This window comes from Humulus lupulus, chromosome 8 (assembly GCF_963169125.1).
Source record: "Humulus lupulus chromosome 8, drHumLupu1.1, whole genome shotgun sequence".
Taxonomy (NCBI): Eukaryota; Viridiplantae; Streptophyta; class Magnoliopsida; order Rosales; family Cannabaceae; genus Humulus; species Humulus lupulus.
The window spans coordinates 142,996,081-143,021,076 of NC_084800.1; the positions used below are offsets into that span (position 1 = coordinate 142,996,081).

General features: G+C 41.8%; 1 protein-coding gene across 1 annotated transcript; it reads right to left on the minus strand.

Moving 5' to 3' along the window:
* Window positions 1-4,480, minus strand: LOC133796123 (uncharacterized). The gene is made up of 4 exons (XM_062233605.1): window positions 4,175-4,480; window positions 3,054-3,557; window positions 751-813; window positions 1-642 (listed from the first exon to the last, which is right to left on the minus strand). The coding sequence occupies exons 1-4, from the start codon at window positions 4,478-4,480 to the stop codon at window positions 1-3; spliced, it is 1,515 nt and encodes a 504-aa protein (XP_062089589.1).
* Between the last annotated feature and the right edge of the window lie 20,516 nt (window positions 4,481-24,996).

Consider the following 24,996-nt stretch of genomic DNA (forward strand, 5'->3'; position numbering starts at 1 on the left):
CTAGTCCACTGTATCATAGGCTTTGCTAAGATCGATCTTCAGAGCACACCTCGGGGAAGCATTCCTCCTATTGTAATTCTTAATCAAGTCTTGAAAAATAAGGATATTATGAGCTAGTAATCTCCCTTTAATAAAAGCACCTTGATTCGGACTGACTAATGTAGGAAGGACCTCCGAAATCCTGCTGCATAACATTTTTGAGATGCATTTATAGATTGTGTTACAGCAAGCTATGGGCCTGTAGTCAATGGCATTGCACGACATATCTGTTTTAGGAACCATAGCAAGGACAGTTTTATTGAGTTCAGCAGGAATTTTCCCAGAGTTGAAGAACTCAAGAATGGCTTTAGATATTTCAGCACCTATGTCCTGCCACATGGCCTTATAAAACTCAGAGCCAAAGCCATCAGGCCCTGGACTCTTAGTACCTGGAATACTGAACAAAGCCTTCTTAACATTTGATTTTTGAAATTTTCTGATAAGCTTTAGGTGCATCTCAATGTCCAGACAAGGACCAAGCCCAATACAGTGAGTATTAATACTTCTTGTTGCTGAGCTGGTGCTTCCCATATATTCACGGAAATGGTCCAGAAAATGAGTAACAACTTGACTGTAGTCATCAATAATAACTCCCAGATCATTCTGAAAGGATGCAATTCTATTCTCCTCTCTTCATTTTTTAATGCACGCATGGAAGTAAGAGTTGTTGTCATCTCCCTTCTGCAGCCAAGTGATTTTACTTCGCTGTACCAAAAAGCTTCTGTACATTGTAGAGTGAAATTGATAGTTGGCTGCTGCATCTTTTTCAGCTTCCTGAATAGAGATATCCAAAGGGGAAGCTTGAGCTCTGCTTAAAGCCAATTCATAATCACCCTTAGCTTGATGATAACTGTAACGACCCAAATTCACTAATAAGGCTTAAGGGCCTTGATTAGTGTGCTGGGAGGGCATGATGGGAATTATGTGTGATTATTATGATTAAGATGCATGATTATGATTTTAAGCATGTTATATGACTATGTGAATTATATTATGTGATAATTATGATGTGTGAATCGTACCGCGTAGGTGCTGTGATACCAACGTGATGCACGTGCCGAGACGGTCCTAGAAAACTAGATAATGGTAACTGGTAATTTGGTAACCTGCGTAACTGTTAGTAACCATAGAGAGTAACAGGTTTTATGGGGAAAGTGGTAGAATTGCAAAGCTGGTGAAAAGACAGGTATGGCCTTGAGGTTTAGTTAGGAAGGGGTATTAGTGGAAGGGTAGAATAGTCATTTGGTAGGATAAATGATCATTAGCTGAAGGGAAAATATGATATACGTATAACACTTGGAGAAATGGGTTTATGCTGAAATTGGGGACCTAGAGGAAGAGCAAACCTAAGAAGAAGAAGGGAGAAACTGAATTTAGCTTTTGGAAGAAGAATTTAAGGGTGATTGAAGTTGTCAAGCAAGCTTAGATCAATGATACTCAGAGGTAAGATTTTGATTATGATATATCCAAGTTTTAAGTCTTGAATTTTAGGTAATGAATGTGAATTGAGGCAAGTTGGTGGCTGGTTTTATGTAATTTCAGAATTGGGAAAATCAAGGGGGAAGAAGGTTTGGAGCTGGAGGTTGGACTCATCATTCAAGGTAAGGTCTCTGTGTGTTTATTAGGCTTGTTTCTGTTAAGGTATAGGGAGTTTGGAGTGTGGTTTGTGTTTGAGTTCAAGCTGTTCTTAATTTTCTGGTTTGAGTTGTTAAGTGTGAAATTCAAGAGTGAATTTTAGGGTTGAAGGTGTGAGTGAGCTTGGGCATGAATTTTTTGGGTTGTTGTGAGGTTTATTAAGGGTTTGGAGTTGGTTTTGGGACTTAGGATGGAGTTTGGGGTGATTTGGAGAGGTTGGAGCTCGGGAAAATGCGAAGGAAAAACCCAGAATTCTGGGCTGCGAAGGCGTGCCGCGGCACGGGTTTTGTGTGCCGTGGCTTGGAGTCTCTGACTGATGGGTGCCGCGGCACAAGGAAGTGGTGCCGCGGCACAAGGCTAATTTCAGAGTGTCACTTTTGGCAATTTTTGGCCTTTGCTCCGGGGGTTCGGGGGGATGTCTCCGGGGTATTGTTCTAAGGTTTTGGGGGTTCCGAGAGTGTGGGTTAGGTTCCAGGAAGGTAGTCTTGGAATGGTTAATGACAAAGAATATTATATTTGTGTTGTGATTAGGACTTTGGAGAGGCTTGGAGTAGAGGACCGTGCTTGTGGCTACGTGGCATCGGAAACCAGTGAATTGAAAGGTAAGAAAATTGCACCCAAATGTATGATTGCGATGGGACTAAGTGCTCCCGAGAGTTATATTGTATCATCGTTGGTATTATGCCAAGGGACACGTATAAGCGGTCTAAGAGTACCGTTCATGATTTTAGCGCACGGGGCGCGAATTGGCCATTGGAAACCAGAAATAATAGGTTAATAGAGGGAGCAGCCTGTGAGCGCTAGCCCTGGTTAACATCTGTGTTTTGTGTATTTTGAGCTGAGATGCTTAGTATGTGGTATACTTGAATGATGATATACTTGAATTTATGAGATGCTATATGAGTAATTGACTTGTTTGCTAGTTGTTCATGCTCTGTTATTATTGTGTTTTCTTGCTGGGCCTTGGCTCACGGGTGCTTCGTGGTGCAGGTAAGGGCAAGGGCAAGCTGGACCAGGCCTGAGGTGGAGAGCTCCGAGGTGAAATGTACATAGCCAGCCGTTCGATCACCATGGTCGAGGAGTGTGTCAGGACAGAGATTACCTAACTGCTCATTTTGCCTTAGTATGGCTGTTAATGTACTTAAACTTTGTAACTTTTGTAAATGGCTTTTAAACTGTCATTTTTGGGATCCCATGTACATAAACAATGTTTAGTAATGAGAACATAACTTTTGAGGCCAAAACGCTTTTAACCCTAGTACCTCTACTGTTTCAGAACACGTTTTTACTTTTACGACTTGATTAGCAAGTCTGACACTTTATAAACACACAGTGTAGCGGTCTTGGCTATCCAGGGCGTTACAATAACCCTTCTCTACATCTCCAATTTCCTCCTTGTTGAATGCTTTCAATACATGTTTAAGCCGAAGCAGTTTGTTTATCACCCCCTGTAATCCCGTCACCGCCATAGGCTTGTTCCAGCTACTTCGAACAACCTCCTTGAACCCTCGATGAGCTATCCAAAGATTAAAAAATCTAAATGGCTTTGTGCCTAGATTTCCAAGTTTAGGAGTTTTGATGAGACAATAACAGTGGCCAGAATTAACATCCCACTGAAACTCAGCTATGGTGTTAGGCAAAGCATCCACCCAATTCTCATTGATAAAAGCATGATCAATTTTTGAGTACACCCTATCCTTCCCATCTTTCCTATTAGACCAAGTATACTTAGAACCAATACTCTTGAGACCAGCCATCTGCATTTGTGCTATCCAGGCTGTGGAGTCATAAATCTCAGCAGCACTAACTGACTTCTCACTAGCTTTGTCATCAAAGTGAAAAACAACATTGAAATCTCCAACAATCAACCAAGGTTTTACAGGCTACAGGTACACATGAAAGACCCTTCCATAACTCCAATCTCTCTTCCATGGTATTGAGGCCATAGACAAAAGAGATCACAAAATCAGTCGACACATCAACAATCCTTACTAAACAGTGTACAAACTGTTGGTGCTCCTGCAAAATCTAAACTTTGATAAAAGATTTCTGCCAAATAATTAAGATTCTTCCTTCAGTGGCATTACTACTATGATAATCCTAGTTAATAAACAACTTTTCCATCATATCTTCAACTTTTTCATTCTTCAATTTATTCTCTAGTAAGGCACCGATACCAACTTTATTTATCTTCAAAAGACTCAGGATATCATGTTGCTTATCCCTCTTATTCAAACCCCGTACTTTCCAACTAATGATATTGGAGCAGTCCATCAACCTCCAACTGGTTTAAATTCCCTTTGAACTCTCGTTTCCCCTGTTCCTGAAGAATTTTGAAGGAGTTCTAACTTTTTCCAATGCCTGTCTTCACTAACTTCTCAGTACTTTTTAAGTTCCCCTTCCTCTTGGGAACCTCCCAATTTTCTTTGTTATTCTGTTAAGGAGTTTGGAGGTTTTCTTGCAGTTTTCCCCCTTCTTGAGAAGTCTTTTGAGCTATTACCCCGGCCATATCTGGTGTCTCTTTAGGCTCTTGAGTTACCATAGTATTCCCAGTGGGAACACCTGATATTGCAGCCTTTCCCTGAATCTCAGCAGCTGTATTAACTCCAACAGAAATATTATCGGTCACAGTTTTCTTAGCCCAGATTTTTGGACCATGATGCTTGCATTCAGCCATGTTATGGCCATATCCCTTGCAATTGTTGCATTTGATGGGAAGCCATTCATTCTCAACAAATTGTTCTTGCACTTGGCCTTTCTCATTCACAAAGTAGATGATAAACGGGGGATCATTTGTTATCTCCATTTCAACCAAGACCCTTGCATATCTAATCATTGATCGTTCCTTAGTGTACTTATCGACCATGATTGGTGTCCCTATGGTGCTAACCAAAGCACTAAGGTAGTTTTGACCCCAATATTGTAGGCCTAAATTAGGCAATCAGATCCAAAGAGGCACAGAATGAACTAACCTTACTGTATCCAACTCTTGAGTCTAAGGTCTCACTATCACTGGCTTCTTGTCAAAATGCACAGGTCCCGTTTCCAGCACAAAATCACGAGTGGCCTCGTCATTGAATTTGACAATGGTAAGCCCCATATTCATCCTCACTACTCGTTCAATGCCAAAGTGTCCCCAAATGCGTTTAACAAACCCTTCAAAGACAGTAAATGGGGGGTTAGCTCCAATAATAATTATTTAAAAATAATAAAATCATATATTTTATAACTTAAATAAATTTTAATTAAATTTAAACTTAATATTATATTAAATATATAATATATAATTCTTTGTTGTCACTGCCAAATTAAAAAACTAGAACAAACATAGATTTAAACAAAAAAATGAATTAAAATAGGATATTTTTAAGATATTTTATGATAATTTGAATAATTAAATAATATTTATTTAAAAATAATAAAGACATATATATCAATTTTTTTTATCTTATAAATTGGTGTGAAAGTTTGTTTTTATCAAGTGATTGAAGCTCTTTTTCTTTATTAAATTCACCAAAGGACATTGTGAGATACATTAGAAACTAAAAATAGTTGATGCATGTATACTACAATCTACACTATGATTTTTTCTATTATTAATTTCTTTTTAAATATTATTGTATTATATATATATGTCATGTAGTCATGTAAATATATATATCTATATCAATGTTGTGTTGTCATATATGTAAAGATTATTGATATAAATATTTATATATACTATAGAACTATAATTCATTCTATTATATATATATATAAATATTTTTAAAAACATCGAACCAATTTTTATTGAAATTATAGATAATTTTTACAATTTTAAAAGTAAGCAAACGTTGCTTTTACCTAGTATATATCTCTTCTATATAAAAAATGTGTAGATAACGAAAATTCTTGGTTTTAACGATTTTTTATATATTTTTCGTTAACTTTAACGGAATATTCTTATATTTAAGAGAATATTATTATATTTAACGGTAGATGTAAACATGATTTAAACTTAAATAAATAATTAATTAAACAAATTAAAATAGGATATTTTTGTGATATTTTACAATGATAATTATTTAAAAATAATAAAACCATATATTTAATAACTTAAATAAAATTTAATTAAACTTAAACTTAATATTATATTAAACATATAATATTATAAATTAAAAATAGTTGATGCACTATCTACACTAATAACTCTACAAAATAGAGTTATTCTACCACATTTTTTATGCTAATTGTTGCTTAGTCTTTGAGTTTTTAAGTAATTTATTAAGTTTTTAAGTAATTTTTCATTTATTAGTCTTATTGTAATTTTCTAGATTTTTATATGTTTTTATAGATATTTTATTGTTTTATGCTGTAATTTAATTACTTGAAATTAGTATTGTTAGATTGAATGCTAAAAATATGATTTTATTGAAATTAAATGTTATGTAAATTAAATTTTAATTAATATTTTCATGGAAGTTATATGGTATATTTTATTAGAGAAAATAATTAATTTTAATTTAGTTTATGATTATTTTGTAGGAAACAATGTTGCATTTTGGTAATTTGAAAAGAAGAGAAAAGAAAAGAAAAGAATTAAAGCTGAAAAAAAGAAGTGGGAAAATGGCATTTTTGAAACCCCTTTAGCTGGCCCCCAGCCCAGCAGCCCGCCTGGCTCGACGCCTCCCAGCTCACGCCACTGGGCCTGCGCCTGGCCCATACCAGCCAAGCCCCCTGCTCCCTGCACCACTGAAGCCTCTCAGCTAGCCCCCATGGGCCTGCCCCTTCAGCAGCCCAGGCCCAACACGTCTCGACCTAGCACCCTTCCCAACCTTCCTCGTGGGCCTGCCTCCAGCCACTCCGCCTAGCCAGCTCCCTGCAGTAGCCACCTGCCACAACCCCTTCTTGAGCTCATCAAATGCACCTTGTCCCTAAAATGCTATTTTTACTCAATTTTTCTACAACATTTTACCCAAAAATCATCCTCACTCCTACATTTTACCCCTATTTGTCATATTATTATTAATTTAATTAATCTAATCAATTGAATTAATTTAAATTGATTATTTTAATAATCTCATTTTGGCTATAAATATGGAATTTCAAGACCATTTTTGAGTGCTTAATTTTTGGGTAACCATCATCTTTTCTACCATTTTCTCTTCCATTTTGGTGTTTTTCAAGAGCATTTTCAAGTATGCATTTTATTTATTTTGTAATTTCTATTCTAGTTATGTGCTTCTAATATTTTTCATAAGATTATTAAGATCATGATGAAGCAACTTGTAACTAGATAATATTTATATTGTATGTTGATTTCCCTTGTAATGCAACAAAGTTTATGGATTTTTCTTCTTCATACATGTCTTTCATCTTTAATATCTCATATTTTTTATTGTTAGATAATATTGTGCTTTCTTCTTCATTTTGCAAAACATAATATTCTTTGTGTAAGATGTATCATTAAATTGTACACATCCAATGCTCAGAACAAAAATACTATGTTTTGCCTTATAAATAATGTTATTTGATTTTTTTTGTTTCATTAGGTTGATTCACATTAAATACTTTGAAATTATACTATTTTGAAAAGTGAAGAAAAATCCTATCTTTTTAGAAATAGTTTGTGCTTAAAATTATAAATCTATTTGGAAAATGATAGTTTGACTTATTTTAACTATCACTAAAACTTGGGAATCCATATACTGCTAAGTATTATTAAACTTACATTTTGTAGATTCTAGTATCTTAATAATATTTATTTTACAACTTATTATCAAATCATAATTGGTTTATTTTTATTCTCTTAAATAGCTTTACTTTAAATCTTTTATTTTATGTTCATGACATTAAATCTCATCAATCTTTGGAGCTAGGGTAGAATTTATTAATTTTTGTTTAACATTGTTTTCTTTTTGATTTTAGACAACTCCTTTGGGTTCGATCTCGTGCTTACACGAACACTATACTTCATATATGATTCGTGCGCTTGTGAGTTATAAATATTTAAAACATACTCGTTTTGGGTCCATCATACACTATGCCTTTTTCTATTCTTATTTTATTTCTATTATTAATTTCTTTTTGTTGATGCGGTTTTTCGCCAACAGATAATTATACTAATAAATAGGATGGATTAGTGCTGATTGATAAATCGTAATACGAAAATGATAGTAATCTAGAAGGTGAAAATTAATTGCAAGGAAAAGATGGTCACTTCCTTTTTAGGTGGTTCAGAGGTTAAAATCACCCTAGTCCACCAGTCGGTATTATTGATATCTCCTTACTATTTCTCACAAAGTATTTATTTTACAAGAAGAAGCCAACCCCTTGCACTACCTAGGGTTTCGGTATTTATAGGAGATTGATCTCTGAGTAGGTATTGGGGTCATCCCGTGATCTCTTCATCCATCATGTCATTTATGTGACATCGATGATTAATTCCTAAACCTTACAGTAAAGTGTGGTCTAATCAATAGGTAAAGATGGATTTGGGCCGCATGGCCCAAATCAGTCGTGGGACGTCTGAACATGCACGTTTATACTGCGCACCCGAGAATTCAGGAATGGAACAAACATGTGATGTCTAGTATATGCACGTTTATATTGCGTGGTTGACTTTATAAGGATTCGGGGGTGTCAGACCTCTGACGCACCACAAGCTTAATGTGGCGCCAACTCGTGTGTAATGCCCTACTGCCTTAGAGCCATTACTAAGTGAGTTTAAAAGTGCAATTATCTCGCTAATCGAGGTTTAAAGACAAAAGTGTAATTAAATCATAATCAGAGTCATAAACTTGAAAATAAACCTTTCATTGAAAAATTATAAAGCGTTTAACATTTGGGATCCCAAAAACATTGTTTAGAATTATTTACAACTCAAAATATAGCCAAAGTCGACTAAACGACAAAATTCAAGTTTAATACAATCATCTCCCCAAAACACCCCTGGCCGTGGTAGCTAGGTAGACCAGACATGTACGCGTCACTCATCACGCTCACCATACTCAAGGTTGGTTGACTTTCCCCTTGCCTTTACCTGCACCATAGAGCACCCGTGAGCCGAAGCCCAGCAAGAAAACTCTCACAAGCACATAACATATGCATAACAACACTTAACATATAAACATGCCATCATACGGCCATGTCGTCCCAGGCGCTTTACCAGGCCCTGGGTTCGCGGTCTATACCGTAAGGATATCCCAGGTATCCCTTGGGGTCTCGCCCTGGCAACTCGCACTCCGCGTGCTAAACGCTGCTCCCGGCCCCTTGCCTTTCCCGGCCTTCGCCGTTCCCAGCCTTCGCCGTTCCATCATTTACATACACATATGATAAAGCTAAGTAGAAATCTAAACAATTATAAATTCAATCAAAGGGCCATGCCCCACAACACAGTCATATAGGGTCGAGCCCTGCAACACAAGCTCTATGGAAACAGTAGTTTTCTTACCTGTGTTTCGAGCTTTCTAAGCACCGATATCCCGAGCACAGTTCCTTCGTCCGAGCCTCACCGAAGCTCTAATCACAACACATTAATAATATCCACCCATCAAACTCTAATCCATTAAATAACTTCAAGCCATAATTCTAATCTCCGGGACATTGAATTCTATCAATCTGGGTGATAAAATCCATCCCGAGCCTTAACTAGTGGATTCTTGAGCCTAAAACCTCTTAAAAACCCAAAAGTACCTTAAGAGACACGACCCTAGGGACTCATGCCGCGGCCCCCAGCTCAACCCGAGGCCTTGCCTTAAAATAGCCCACACGCACCGTGGCCCTTCCTGAAGGGTGCCGCAGCGCGCCTTCATTTCTAGGCGTCCCAAGTTCTATGGGGTCGCAGCTCAGCAAGAAAAGCGCAGCGGCCCGACCCCTTAAGCCCAGAAAAACTCACCATTTTCACATAAAAAACCAGTCCAATTATCCCCAGAATCAAGCCAACATTCCAAACTAGTTATCACAAAGATTATACTATTGATTCAACAGCAAAACCCAACAGAAACTCAAGCCAAAACCCTTATAAAAATCAAAGTTGAATCGTCATCCCTCCAACATGCAAAACTCTAATATTCAACCTAAAACCAGCTGAAAATTAACATAACTCAACATATTAAGAAGCTTACCTTGTACAGAATTGAATCCACAACTCACTTTCCTAAGCTCCAAGCTTCCAAAACTCTAGCTTGGTTCCTAGCTTTAATTCCTTAGTTTTGCCTGGTTTTTCTCCAAGATGTTACTAGGCCTTCAAGAGTATAGGAAAACTAGAGCAAAGGAGAGGGAGTGGGTCGGTTTAGAGGAAGTCTAGGGGTTTCCTTTATTTAACTTAAATATATGTGGTTACCTCAAGGCTCGAGGTACCAAAAATGTCCCCGAGGGCAAAATGGTAAATTTTCCCAATATTCCATCCTAGACATTCTAACCTCAAATATATCTCCAAATATTTATTTCCATAACCCGATAACCCCGTAAAATATCACATACTCGGTATACCCCTCGACTCGCCCCGAGTCGAATTCTCAACCCCGTTGTGACTTTCTGACTAACTGCTCCCTAGAACTGTCTCGGATCGTGCTACACAGATATATCACAAACATATCACATTTATCACATTTATGCCCTCAACGGGCTAAAATCACAAACATGCCCCTAATGTCCAAACGAGGCCCACATGCATATTTAATTCGACTAAACATGCATCTCTAACACATATTCGCATAAATTCACATATTATAACAATAATTCACTTATTGCCCTCCAGGCACACTAATCAAGGCCCTAAGACTTATTAGCAAATTTAGGTCGTTACAACTATCCCCTCCTAATAGAAATTTCGTCCTCGAAATCACCTGAATAACTCGGGATACCGCTCCCACATCTCAGATTCCAATTCCCATGTCGCCTCCTTAACCTTGCTGTTCCTCCACAGCACTTTCACCAAGGCGATGGTCTTGCTCTGCAAGACTTTATCCATTGGGTCGAGAATCTGAACTGGTTTCTCCTCATAAGATAAATCTTGATCCAACTCCAAATTCTCATAACTTAGAACATGTGTCGAATCTGATACATACTTTCGGAGCATGGACACATGAAACACGTTATGGACCCCTGATAAGGCTAGAGGCATTGCCAATCTGTAAGCTACCTCTCCAACCCGTTCCAGAATCTCAAAGGGGCCAACAAACCTAGGGCTCAGCTTGCCCTGAACACCAAACCGTCTCACTCCCTTCAAGGGTGAAACCCTAAGAAACACATGGTTACCAACCTGGAACTCCACACTACTGCGTTTCTGGTCTGAATAACTCTTCTGACGACTCTGGGAGGCGAGCATTCGAGCTCTAATCTTCTCAACTGCCTCATTGGTCCTCTAGACCTTCTCAGGACCTAAATACCTCCTCTCACCTGTCTCATCCCAATGAATAGGTGATCTGCACTTTCTCCCATAAAGTATCTCATACAATGCCACTCTGATAGTCGCCTGATAGCTGTTGTTATACAAGAACTCAATCAAAGGAAGATACTTACTCCAAGATCCCCCAAAATCTATCACACAGGCTTGTAGCATGTCTTCTAGTATCTGAATCGTCCTCTCAGTCTGTCCATCTGTCTGAGGATGATAAGCGGTACTAAACCATAACTATGTGCCCATAGCCTTCTGCAGACTTTCTCAAAACTTGGAAGTGAAGGTGGGGTCCCTGTCGGATACTATCGACCTTGGTGCCCCATGCAGTCGAACAATCTCCTTCACATATAGCTCAGCATACTGCTCCACAGTATAAGTCATCCTGACTAGTAAAAAGTGGGCGGACTTGGTATACCTATCCATAATCACCCACACCAAATCATGCTGTCCTACGGTCTTTGGAAACCCAACCACGAAGTCCATGGCGACATCTTCCCATTTCCACTATGGAATCCCTAGAGGCTGGAGCAACCCTGCTAGCCTTTGATGTTCAGCTTTGACCTGCTAAAAGTTAAGCACTTGGCCACATAATCCACCACATCCCTCTTCATGCTTGACGACCATTACAAAGCTCTCAGGTCTTGGTACATCTTCGTCGTACCCGGATGCAAGGAATATGGAGTGGTATGCAGTTCATCTAGAATCTCTCACTGGATATCTGCATCCATTAGAACACATATCCAACCCTTATACTTCTGTAACCCCATCTCAAAAATAGAAAAGTCCTTAGCCGCTCCGACCAAGACGTTTTCCCTGTAACCCCTCAACTGGGAATCATTCCCCTGAGCCTCCCTGATCGTCTCAAAGAGCGTAGACTAAAGAGTGATGTTGGCTAACTGACCAACCACCAACTCTATACCTGCTCTAGTCATCTCCTCTGCTAGCTCCTCAGATATCTGTCTCGAACTGAACAGCTGTCCTGGGCCCTTCCGGCTCAAGGCATCAGCAACTACGTTAGCCTTTCTAGGATGGTACAAGATATCACAATCGTAATCCTTGACCAACTCCAACCACCATGTCTGGTGCATATTTAGATCCTTCTGTGTGAAGAAATACTTCAAACTCTTATGATCATTGTATATCTCGCACTTCTCACCATATAAATAATGTCTCCAAATCTTAAGTGTGAACACCACCGCTGCCAATTCCAGATCATGCGTGGAATATCTCTACTCATATTCCTTTAACTGTCTCGATGCGTAGGCTATCACCTTCCCAGCTTGCATCAATACACACCCCAAACCCTGTCTGGAAGCATCACAATAAACCACAAACTTCTCATTATCTGTTGGCAAACTCAACACTGGCGCTGTAATCAATCGCCGCTTCAACTCTTTGAAACTGTTCTCACATCGGTCTGTCCAAACATAGTTTGTCTTCTTCTTCATCAATTCTATCAACGGCATAGCTATTCTGGAGAACCCCTCAACAAACCGCCGATAATACCCTGCCAATCCTAGAAAACTCCTCACTTCAGGAACACTACTCAGTCTAGGCCAGTCTCTCACTACCTTAATTTTTCTTGGATAAACCAGAATCCCCTCCTTGCTGATGATATGGGGCCCATAAATGTAACTTGTGGTAACCAAAACTCGCACTTGCTGAACTTAGCGTATAACTTATGCTCCCTTAATCGCTGCAATATCAAACGTAGATGCTGCTCGTGCTCTGTCTCTGACTATGAATACACTAGAATATCGTCGATGAACACAATCAAGAACTTGTCTAAATAATCCTTGAAAACCCTATTCATCATATCCATAAAAGCTGCTGGGGCATTGGTTAATCCAAAGGACATAACCAGGAATTCATAGTGTCCATACCTCGTGTGGAAATCGGTCTTTGGTATGTCCTCCTCTTTGATCCTTAGCTGATGGTAACCTGACTGGAGATCTATCTTAGAAAACACCGTCTTTCCCTGCAGCTGGTCAAACAAATCATCAATCCTAGGCAATGGGTACTTATTCTTAATGGTCAACTTGTTCAGCTCCCTGTAGTCAATACACATCCTAAGAGATCCATCCTTCTTCTTGACAAACAACACTGGAGCACCCCATGGCAAGAAACTCGGTCTGATGAACCCCAAATCCAATAACTCCTCAACTGAATCTTCAACTCCTTCAATTCTGCCGGAGCCATTCTATAAGGTGTCCTAGATACTGGCTCCGCTCCTGGTACCAACTCTATGATAAAATCAATTTCTTGCTGCGGTGGTAGCCCTGACAGATCAGCTAGAAATAAATCTGGAAACTTTCATACCAATCTGGTCTCCCCCGGTCCAACCGACACAACCTTAGAGGTATCCTGTAACGACCCGAATTCACTAATAAGGCTTAAGGGCCTTAATTAGTATGCCAGGAGGGCATGTTGGGATTTATGTGTGATTTTATGAGTTAAATGCATGGTTGTGATTTAAAGCATGTTATTTGACTAATTGTTTATCTGAGATGCATGACTATGTGTATTAGTATGCGTGTAGGCCCTGATTGTGTTTGAAGGGCATAATTGTAATTTTAGCTCGCTGAGGGCATATATGTGATAATTGTATTCCGTGATTTGTACCACGTGAGTGTGGTGGTTTTATTGTGATGCACGTGCCGAGACGGTCCTAGAGAGCTAGTTAACTTAAGAGTCACAGCGGGATTTCTATACCCGGCTTGGGAAGAGCCTAGGGGTACTTTGGGAATTTTATGGTTAAGTTGAGATTTAGCGGGTAATGGTTATTGGAGATTTAGTAACCTGGGTAACCATTAGTTACTGCTGTGGGTAACAAGTTTTAGGGTAAAAAGTGATAGAATTGGAATGAAGTGTAATGACTTAAGTGCCCTTTGAGGTTTAGCCACGGAGGATTAGTAGGAAAGGGTAAAATGGTCTTTTGGCAAGGGTTATAGACAAAATTCAGCTGGGATTTAGGGGGGTTCGGTTTGGGCATTTATGTCACTTGAGGCTTGATAGAAATTGAAGAGAAGAAAGAGAAGGAGAAAGAAGGTTAGGGCAAGAAGAAGAAGAGAAGGAGAAGTGGGAGTCTAGGAGGAGATCAAGGACTTTGTGTGGGTTCTCCACTTTTGGTAAGGATCTTGTGCATATTTTATGTTGATTTCTGTTTTAACTTGTGAATCTAAAGCTTGAGTTAGTGTGTTTGAGTTTTTGGTTTGAGTTGCTGAAAATAGAATCAAGGGGTGGATTCTTGAGTGTGTTGATGTTTTGGTCTTGTATCTAGTGCCTATAGGTTGTTAAGTTGTTCATATGAAGCTTGGAATTGAGTTTTGGGGTTTGGGTATTGGTTTGGTTTGATTTGGGAAGGTTTTAGCTCGGTGGAAACGCAAGAGAAAACCCAGTTTTCTGGGTTCGCGAAGGAGCGCCGCGGCCCTGTTCTTGGGCGCCGCGGCGTGAGGCTGTGTCCAGGCGAGGGTGGCTTTCTGTCTTGCTGGGCGCCGCGGCGCTATAGGGCAGCGCCGCGGCACTAGGCCATTTTCAGGGGTTGGAAATTTGCATTTTTGAGCTTTTGCTCCGGGGGTTCGGGGGGTGTTTCCGATGAATTATTTTAGGGATTTGGGAGTCCCGAGAGTGTGGGATTGGTCCCGGGAAGCGGTTTTTGGATTTGATTAGTGTTGAGGGTGTTTCTTGTGTGTTGTGACTAGGATATTGGAGAGGCTCGTGCTAGAGGACCGTGCTCGCGGCGTGAGTGCATCAGCAGGCTCGGAATACAGGTAAAGAAACTATAACACCCGTAGGATAGGGCATGGGCCCATAGTATGATTGCAGGGCACGGCCCTATATTGCATCACATGTTAGGGTGCAGACTTAAATGAATTAATATTTGATTGCATGTTGTTGTGTTATATTATATGTGTGATTATAATGGAATGAACGGCAAGGGCCGAGAGTGGCGTAGGCCGGGTACGGCAGCGGGGCCGAAAGTAACACCTAGCACATGGGATGCTATAGTCAGGGTGGGACCCAAGGGATACATGAGTTATCCTCGCGGTGAGAACCGATACCCCAGGGCTTTGGTAAGGTTTCTGGGGCGGCATGGCCGTGTTTGCTTAGTCTAATGATTGACTTGTTTATTTGTGGATTATCTGTTATGATAAACTGTATACATTGCATATGTTATGTTCTGCATGAGTTTTCTTGCTGGGCTTCGGCTCACGGGTGCTCTGTGTTGCAGGTAAGGGAAATGACTGAGTCAACCAACCATGAGTACGGAGAGCGTGAAGCGACGTGTACATGTTCGGCCTGCCTGACTGCTTTGGTTGGGGGTTTATTTGAAAATGGCTGTAATAATCTATGATTTTGTAACTGATCAACTGTAAACTTATTTCAAGATGTAAATAGTTTTCAAACCTTATTTTGGGATCCCAATTGTCTAATACTAGAAGTTTTTATTGAGTCAACGCATTTTCAAAGATTACAGCCTTAACTTTTATTAGTCACACTTTTGCTTCAAAACCTCGGTTAGCGAGTTCATTGCATTGTTTTGTCTTAAAACTCACTTAGTAACGGCTCTAAGGAAGTAGGGCGTTGCAACTTGGTATCAGAGCGAGCCAAGGTTTATTGGTTCTGGAGATCGACCGAACATGTACGCTCGCTGTCAGTGACAAGCTCGACTCATGGTTGGTTGGTATGATTGATTGACATGTCTAAATATATGTTTGAATGCCCTGTTTGCCTGCTTATTTTTATGGAGCATGAGGAATGAAATGACATATGCATGAGATACTGATAAGGCCTGGCCCTTGACTATTACATGTTGAGATTGATGCATGCTGAATAATACTATTATGCATATGGATGAATATTGGCATAATGGTTCGCATATTGAGTGTATGTGGTTAATTTTCTGAATTAATTCATTAGTTATATCTGTTTATTTGCTTGTGTGAAGCATGTTGAGATCTGGGTATACTTGGTGATGATAAATCTGGTAGCTAAATGTATATCATTGTGGATTTGGCCTATATGCTTGTGTGTGCATTATACCTGTGGATATTTGGATCTAGTTGTGGTTTGGTTCAGGGTATGAACCACAGAGTTCAGGAGTTTGGTCAGTTTTGACAGATGAACTCGAGTTGTTGGTTCCTAGAAGGGTTTGGGGACCTGATATTGTGTTGGAAAGGGGATTCTAGATATAAGTTGGAGTTGAGATCTCTAGTTATCCCTGAAGGCAGCAGCAGTGAGTCACTAGGGTGTGAGTAGGCTGTGGAGTTTGTTAGTTGAGATGGGATAGAAGAACAGCGGATTTCTCTGGGGGAAATAGCTGATTTGGATGTTCTAACAGTAAGGTTACCGGTGTGGGTTTACTGTGAGGTACGGACAGATAAGGGTATTAATGAGAGGCTTAAAGGGTGTTATCCTCGGGTTTTGAGGAGAGTTCGGATTGACAAGGAATTTATCAATAGACGGGCAGAGTTAATTCCACCCTTGGTTAAGAGGATGAGAGATCCTGAGTAGAGGGTTTTGTTAAATGTTGAGGCAGAGAGTTGTCTGGAAGTGGTACTCTGGCTGAGGTACTGGTTTAATGGGTTGGAAAGAACCTAGTTGATGAATGGTTAGAAGAGATTTTAAAGACATGATTAGAACCATGGAGACTGGTGGGCTTATAAGTTTGATTTGGACTGTTGGGGGGTAACAACAGCGTAATTCAATGGGATTGGTGAATTGGATAATTCATTTCAGAAATTTATACGGATGGATGTATCTGGAATTGATGGTGACCCATTTAAGGATACGAAATTTGGAATAGTCTAAGGCATTTGGGCCGCTCTGATGTAAGGACTTATCATCTGCATGTGGATGGCGGAGAGGGCCATGTGGTTCGAGGAACTGATGGTTGATGTCTAGAGCATGAGTGCTAGAGTCGCTATGGCGGTGCTTCTTTGGATGGAATTAGTGAAGTTAGATTCATGATAATCAAGTTAAAGGAACCCCGGATAGTCCTATGGCGTCTGGTTTGCCAGAAAGGGGGAAAAGTCTGATTGATAAGATGGTACTTGTGTTGTTAGAGCGCAGCGAGGTCGGATTCTCAAATTTTGAGGTAGAAGGACCCCAGACAGTGCTTGGGCACCTAATTTGAGATTGGAAAGAAGCCTGATTGAAAAGGTAGTCATCGAGATGGCGACAGGAACCAGGAGGTTATTGGGTATGTACATGAGAGAAAGGATGCCACCTGAGAGGAGGTCAGGTGAGGGCATGACTTCTACATAGAATGACTCGAGATGTTAGGATGGATTTCCCATGGTGAGGGAGCGGAGAACTAGAATGCATCGATACATTCAAGGTTCGAGGCTGATTCCTCGAGGATGAGTATTTAACTGACTGGTTGATGCTTTGGTCATGTAACGAACTGGAAGGACTCGGTGTTGAGAATGTTCCGAGAGGGAGATGGACATGGAGAGGTAGCCTCAAGGGTGCTATTCGAGAGGCTGACAATAGTAATACTTATTGAGAAGGAATTTGAAACTCGGGTAGATGGATTGCAGAGGATATCATCTGGGGTATGTAAAGGAGACTGAGTGGGAACTGAGCTGACCAGTGGAAAACTATGTGGGTATAAAAGGAAGACTCGGGAGTGTTTCAAGGTTAGACTACAGATAGGGTTGGTATAAAGAATGTAGTAAAAGATGGTTTTGGCTGACAGAAAGTCTGTTGAAGCAATTGAAGGAATTTGACACTGGAGTAGCCAGAGTGTGATACTGCGGGGATTGTTAGCATCATGGAGTTAGAACGAAAAGTACAATGTTGGATACAAGATGGGACGATGTCCCCAAGAGTTGATCTAGGACCTGGTTATTACCAGTTGGAAACCAAGGATAAAGGCATTTCGTGAATTGGTTAGCTTGCACCGGGTAGGGTGTGAGGAGCTGGTAACAAAGATTCTGGAATGGTTCAAACTGCAGCAGCACAGGTAAGTTCTTTAGGCAGAGAATGCATGAACGGTATGGACAAGTCCCCTTCAAGCTCACGAGCAGTGCGTGTGGATTACTCCCAGACGGAAATGGTGAGCAATGATTATGCTGAAGACGTTGTACACAGAAGGCAGAGTCTCAGGTAAGGTTCTACGGAGTGTTAGTTGGGTGTCGTCAGGAGTTCTCAGATTAGAGCTACAAGAAGAAAGGACAGGTAAGAGAAGAATTGATCTGAAGCCGCAAAGAAGCTAATGAAGAACGTCCGAAGAATTGAAAGCATAACAAGACTGGTTAGCGCGTCATCTATTGCACAAGCATCTCCGGGGACAGCTACATCAGAGACAAGGAGAACAGTAAAACTCGAAGTTAGACGGACTGAGTGGTGTCAAATCAGGAAGAAATTCAGAAGACAAGGTAAGATTGTTTAGTATCTGGAATTTGTGTATGTTTTGGTTAAGTAAAGAGTGATTGCATAAAGGACCTAATCTATGGTAAGGACATGGAAGTGGGGGGAGTGTACCACGATTTGGGCACGCCCAGGCATAAATTGACGCGAGGATGGATCGAACCTTGCGGGAGATGAAAGTATGAACCTGGTTGATACACTTGGAACGTTAAGTCGACTGTTGTGCAGGGCATAAGGTACTTGAGTGTTGGGTATTAGTAAGAAAGATAACATTGAGACCCAGATGCGGTGAAAAGTAATAGTCGGATGATCAGTGTTTGAAATCCTCGATTGAGCTAGGGAAATTTATTGGGAGGCGTGTATCAGTCAAGGAATGATGCTATAGGCTGTAATGGAGGACAAGGCAACGACTGAGATTGGCATGATGTTAGTAGGTAATGGTTAGCTGGTGGGTGTCACTGGGCTATGGAATTCAAAGTGTTGGTTTGGGTTGAAACAGGGAAGGACCCTGTCACGATGGTACAAATAGGATACCAGGATCGAGTGAGGGATCCAGTTAGGATTTGGTCTTGAATGAGGGTTCTGAATGGACATCATTCCACCTCCTAGGGTACGCGGTACCGGGAGGGTTGAGCGGGTGTCAGGATCTAGTGTTTTCCTTTGAAGTCTGAGGGGTTAAGTGATGTGGTGGTGTATCGTGGAGATGGACCACAATAGACCTTAAGAAAGGTATCCAGACATGAAAAGTTTTAACTCGGTTGTTTGAGTTAACGTGTTGGATCAAGTGAACTGGTTTCAGGGTAAAACGTCGATGATACGAAATTGAGACCCTATAGTATCTTAAATTGTTGGAATGGATTTGGAGGACAAAAAGAACAGAGTGGGAACCTGGAATTATCAGTTGATTGCAAGTGGAATGGCAGTCTGAAAGTTTATCAAGGATCTTAAAGAATTAAGCGCTGAGTAGGCGAATACTTGATGTATTAAGGGAAGTGTAATCCCTGGTAAGTTAGTCGTGGTGGCGATTGCTGGTGTCTTGCTAATGTAACCCGACATAGGGCTTGGTAAGAGGTGAAAGATAATGAATACTACAGTTTGGCTTTAGTTCAGAGAGAAAGCCAAGAAGGTCGTTGAAACTTCTTAAGGCAGGAGTGTTTGCCTATTTGAAAGAATAAAGAGCTGGTAAATTGCTAAGTTATGAGGAAATAAAGTTCCGGGAAGAAAGAGTTGCATCTCTGCGTGATAACAGACGAGGATCTGTAAGGTGTTCAGAGAAAGAAGGGAGAGTTCGGACTCTTGATTCAACATAAAATTTCGAGGTTGTACTAAGTGTTAGGCCAGCGGGGCCTACAAGCTGATCCCACCTAGTAGAGGTGATGACGTTTGAGTATCTATGGAATCAGGAATAAGACAATGAATTGGTCATTGTAATCTAGGCAGACCCTGGGCTTCGGCAGGGTTGCGGTGTTAAAGAGGGGCTATCGAGAGTATGGCTATCAGACGAGATCTTGCGAGCCAAGATTGTTACTCCTGAAAGAGCGTTGAGGGGAACTAAAGTAAGGCGATGGACCTTGGAAGTTATGGTCAGAGATGCGGGTTTGCTGACTGATGTGTTTGGATAAATTTCGAGGACGAAATTTTTATGAGGAGGGGATAGTTGTAACGACCCAAATTCACTAATAAGGCTTAAGGGCCTTGATTAGTATGCCAGGAGGGCATGTTGGGATTTATGTGTGATTTTATGAGTTAAATGCATGGTTATGATTTAAAGCATGTTATTTGACTAATTGTTTATCTGAGATGCATGACTATGTGTATTAGTATGCATGTAGGCCCTGATTGTGTTTGAAGGGCAGAATTGTAATTTTAGCCCGCTGAGGGCATATATGTGATAATTGTATTCCATGATTTGTACCACGTGAGTGTGGTGGTTTTATTGTGATGCACGTGCCGAGATGGTCCTAGAGAGCTAGTTAACTTAAGAGTCACAGCGGGATTTCTATACCCGGCTTGGGAGGAGCCTAGGGGTACTTTGGGAATTTTATGGTTAAGTTGAGATTTAGCGGGTAATGGTTATTGGAGATTTAGTAACCTGGGTAACCATTAGTTACTGCTGTGGGTAACAAGTTTTAGGGTAAAAAGTGATAGAATTGGAATGAAGTGTAATGACTTAAGTGCCCTTTGAGGTTTAGCCAAGGAGGATTAGTAGGAAAGGGTAAAATGGTCTTTTGGCAAGGGTTATAGACAAAATTCAGCTGGGATTTAGGGGGGTTCGGTTTGGGAATTTATGTCACTTGAGGCTTGATAGAAATTGAAGAGAAGAAAGAGAAGGAGAAAGAAGGTTAGGGCAAGAAGAAGAAGAGAAGGAGAAGTGGGAGTCTAGGAGGAGATCAAGGACTTTGTGTGGGTTCTCCACTTTTGGTAAGGATCTTGTGCATATTTTATGTTGATTTCTGTTTTAACTTGTGAATCTAAAGCTTGAGTTAGTGTGTTTGAGTTTTTGGTTTGAGTTGCTGAAAATAGAATCAAGGGGTGGATTCTTGAGTGTGTTGATGTTTTGGTCTTGTATCTAGTGCCTATAGGTTGTTAAGTTGTTCATATGAAGCTTGGAATTGAGTTTTGGGGTTTGGGTATTGGTTTGGTTTGATTTGGGAAGGTTTTAGCTCGGTGGAAACGCAAGAGAAAACCCAGTTTTCTGGGTTCGCGAAGGAGCGCCGCGGCCCTGTTCTTGGGCGCCGCGGCGTGAGGCTGTGTCCAGGCGAGGGTGGATTTCTGTCTTGCTGGGCGCCGCAGCGCTATAGGGCAGCGCCGCGGCGCTAGGCCATTTTCAGGGGTTGGAAATTTGCATTTTTGAGCTTTTGCTCCGGGGGTTCGGGGGGTGTTTCCGATGAATTATTTTAGGGATTTGGGAGTCCCGAGAGTGTGGGATTGGTCCCGGGAAGCGGTTTTTGGATTTGATTAGTGTTGAGGGTGTTTCTTGTGTGTTGTGACTAGGATATTGGAGAGGCTCGTGCTAGAGGACCGTGCTCGTGGCGTGAGTGCATCAGCAGGCTCGGAATACAGGTAAGAAAACTATAACACCCGTAGGATAGGGCATGGGCCCATAGTATGATTGCAGGGCACGACCCTATATTGCATCACATGTTAGGGTGCAGACTTAAATGAATTAATATTTGATTGCATGTTGTTGTGTTATATTATATGTGTGATTATAATGGAATGAACGGCAAGGGCCGAGAGCGGCCGGGTACGGCAGCGGGGCCGAAAGTAACACCTAGCACATGGGATGCTATAGTCAGGGTGGGACCCAAGGGATACATGAGTTATCCTCGCGGTGAGAACCGATACCCCAGGGCTTTGGTAAGGTTTCTGGGGCGGCATGGCCGTGTTTGCTTAGTCTAATGATTGACTTGTTTATTTGTGGATTATCTGTTATGATAAACTGTATACATTGCATATGTTATGTTCTGCATGAGTTTTCTTGCTGGGCTTCGGCTCACGGGTGCTCTGTGTTGCAGGTAAGGGCAATGACTGAGTCAACCAACCATGAGTACGGAGAGCGTGAAGCGACGTGTACATGTTCGTCCTGCCCGACTGCTTTGGTTGGGGGTTTATTTGAAAATGGCTGTAATAATCTATGATTTTGTAACTGATCAACTGTAAACTTATTTCAAGATGTAAATAGTTTTCAAACCTTATTTTGGGATCCCAATTGTCTAATACTAGAAGTTTTTATTGAGTCAACGCATTTTCAAAGATTACAGCCTTAACTTTTATTAGTCACACTTTTGCTTCAAAACCTCGGTTAGCGAGTTCATTGCACTGTTTTGTCTTAAAACTCACTTAGTAACGGCTCTAAGGAAGTAGGGCGTTACATATCCATAATACTCCCTAGGAATCCTATGCAACCTCCCTGCATCAGGTCCCTAGCCCTCAATGCTAAAATCATAAGTACCCACGGTCCACTAGCTGTTCCCACAAATACAAAGGGTACCTCCCCTTCTGGTTCAAAATTCACCATCCTGCGCTTGCAATCAATTATCGCTCCATACTTTGATAGCCAATCCATTTCTAGGATCACATCGAAGTCATCCATCGCAAGCTCAATCAGATCAGCAAATAATTCCCTACCATCTACCTCTACTAGCAAAGCTCTAATCCACCTCCTAGAGACTACTAGTTCCCCAGTCGGCAACAAAGTCTGAAAACCCCTAGCATATAGAACACTAGGTCTACACAGCTGATCTATAACTCTAGTAGACACAAACGAATGGGTGGCTCCCGAATCAAACAATGCAGTATAAGAAGAACCAGCACTAGAGATCTGACTTGTCACAACTGAGGGCTAGCCTCTGCCTCAGTCCGAGTCAAAGTAAACACCCTGGCAGGAGCGAGACGGTCACCCTGCTTTGGCTCCTCCTTCCTGGCTTGTGGGCAGTCCTTCTTCAAATTTTTGGAGCTCCCACAGGTAAAGTAGGCCCTAACCCTACACTCACCCTGATGTCATCGTCTGCACCGAGGACACCCTGGAAAGCTCCTCCAGTTGTCACTTCTGCCCTGACAGCCACTAAAACCACCCCGTGCCCTCCTATCAGAACTCGGAGGAACAAAAGAATCTGGGGCCTTCCTCTTCTGCTCACTGGAGCCAATACCCCGGCTGGATCCAATAAAAGGAGGCATTTTCCTCCTGGCATCGGACCTAACAATGCTCTTTCCTGGGTGGTTTTCCTCTCAAAACTTCCCCTCCAAGGCAAGCAATAATCTGACCCTCTTGACACAAAGATCCTTGGAGATCAGGGATCCGTTGGAAACGCGGGCACGTGACTATGGCAGCGCATGGCTTCACACACAGCAGGCTAAGATTACCTTAGCCCGTGTATTAAAGTCACTTCTTCTTGCACTGCTTATCTTTTCTTAGCTTTTAGGTCGTCCACTAAGTTTTCTTTTCTAATTCTTGTTCGCTAGGCGATCTGATGGGGCCCAAGAAGAATGTGCCCAAGAAAAATGTGGCCAACTTGTCATCCTAGCAATCCAGTAGGGGAAAAGAGGTCGCGGTTGAATCCCCCATCCCCTAGTTTGGTCCCATGGTGGAGAAGGAGGTCAAGGTGGGACCTGATACTTTCTTCGAGGAGAAAAGGATAGTCTCGAAGATCATGACCCAAGGGAGGGTCAACAAGATACTGTTGTCCCATAACATGCAGGTCGGGACAAGCACCCTTATAGCCCGCCCTCCCCTCGAGGGTGAGAGGAGCTGCACGCCTCTTGACGAGGAGTTCGCGGCCTGGAGTGACGAACATCTCAAGGCCAGGGCCTTCCTCCCCCTGGACCAGTACTTCGCCGACTTCCTTAATTACATGAAGCTGGCCCCTTTTCAACTGCCTCCTAATTCCTACCGTCTGCTGGCGGGGCTGAGGTACCTCTTCTTGAAACACGAGTGGGAAGTCCCTACTCCTGCGGACATCCTCTATTTTTTCTGCCTCAAAGCCAGCCCGGATCAACGAGTATGAGGTGACGGGTTCTACTACCTTACCCGCTTCTCGAACTCTCCTGCGGTCATCGAGCTGTCCAGCCATCCCAACGACTTCAAAGACCAATTATTCATGTCGACTGGGTTTCGAAACTGCGAGTACCATTACTTCAACCGTCCTCATAAGCTTTCCATCCTTAGGTTGTTTTTAAAAAAAAACTTTTCTTTTTCATTCTTTTGCGTGTATTGACTTGAGCATCATCGTGCAACCATTTTTGCAAGGATGGCCAAATCAGTGACCCTTGGGGGTCAATACGATACTTTGGCAGGGCTTCCGTCTAGTGAGAAAGACTACCGCCAGCTCGTGTCTGATGAGACGATGCTGGCGTGTAAGTTAATTTCTGCGGGCCAGACTCTGTTCTTGAGGAGGACGCGGGCTAACTACCTAGTAGCTCATGACCTGGTGCCTATCCCCTAGGGGGATGCCGCAGACGACGATGGTGATGAGTAGGATGAAGAAGATGAGGTGTTGCTCGTGCGACGAAGGCGAGCTCTTGAGACTGCTCGGGGCCTCGATGTGGACCGGGCTCAATCGGGGGCAGCAGCCGGTCCCTCCGGCCAAGGTAACCCATACCCGTTTAGGGATCTAGACAGGGCTGCTGCAGACCTTAGGCTTGTTAGGTTTAACCCAAACCAGCTCGTACACTGTCATCGAGATGACCCGGACCTTAACATAACCCTATCCATTGTGTAGACCAACTAGTATTACGCCATGATATGGGCCGTCCTAGGGGCACCGTAGTAGTAGACAACACCTCGTCCTTTAGGTCGGCCTTCTTTGAGGAGTACGGGACCAACCTTAGGTTGTGGCCCTCCCTTCTGGAGGGTGTAGTCGCTCTAGGACTTAGACAATACATAGAGGAGTCCAGTCCCGAGGAAGATCTAGACCCAGAACCCTCTCTGACTCGTGAAGTAATAAACTTAGACTCCTCTATAGCAGTTCCGAGGCCGGAGGTCGTGGCAATAGATTCCTCCTCTAGCTCGGAGGGTAAGACCTTTTCAACACACCTCTAGATTTCTCTTGTAATAAAGCAACCTT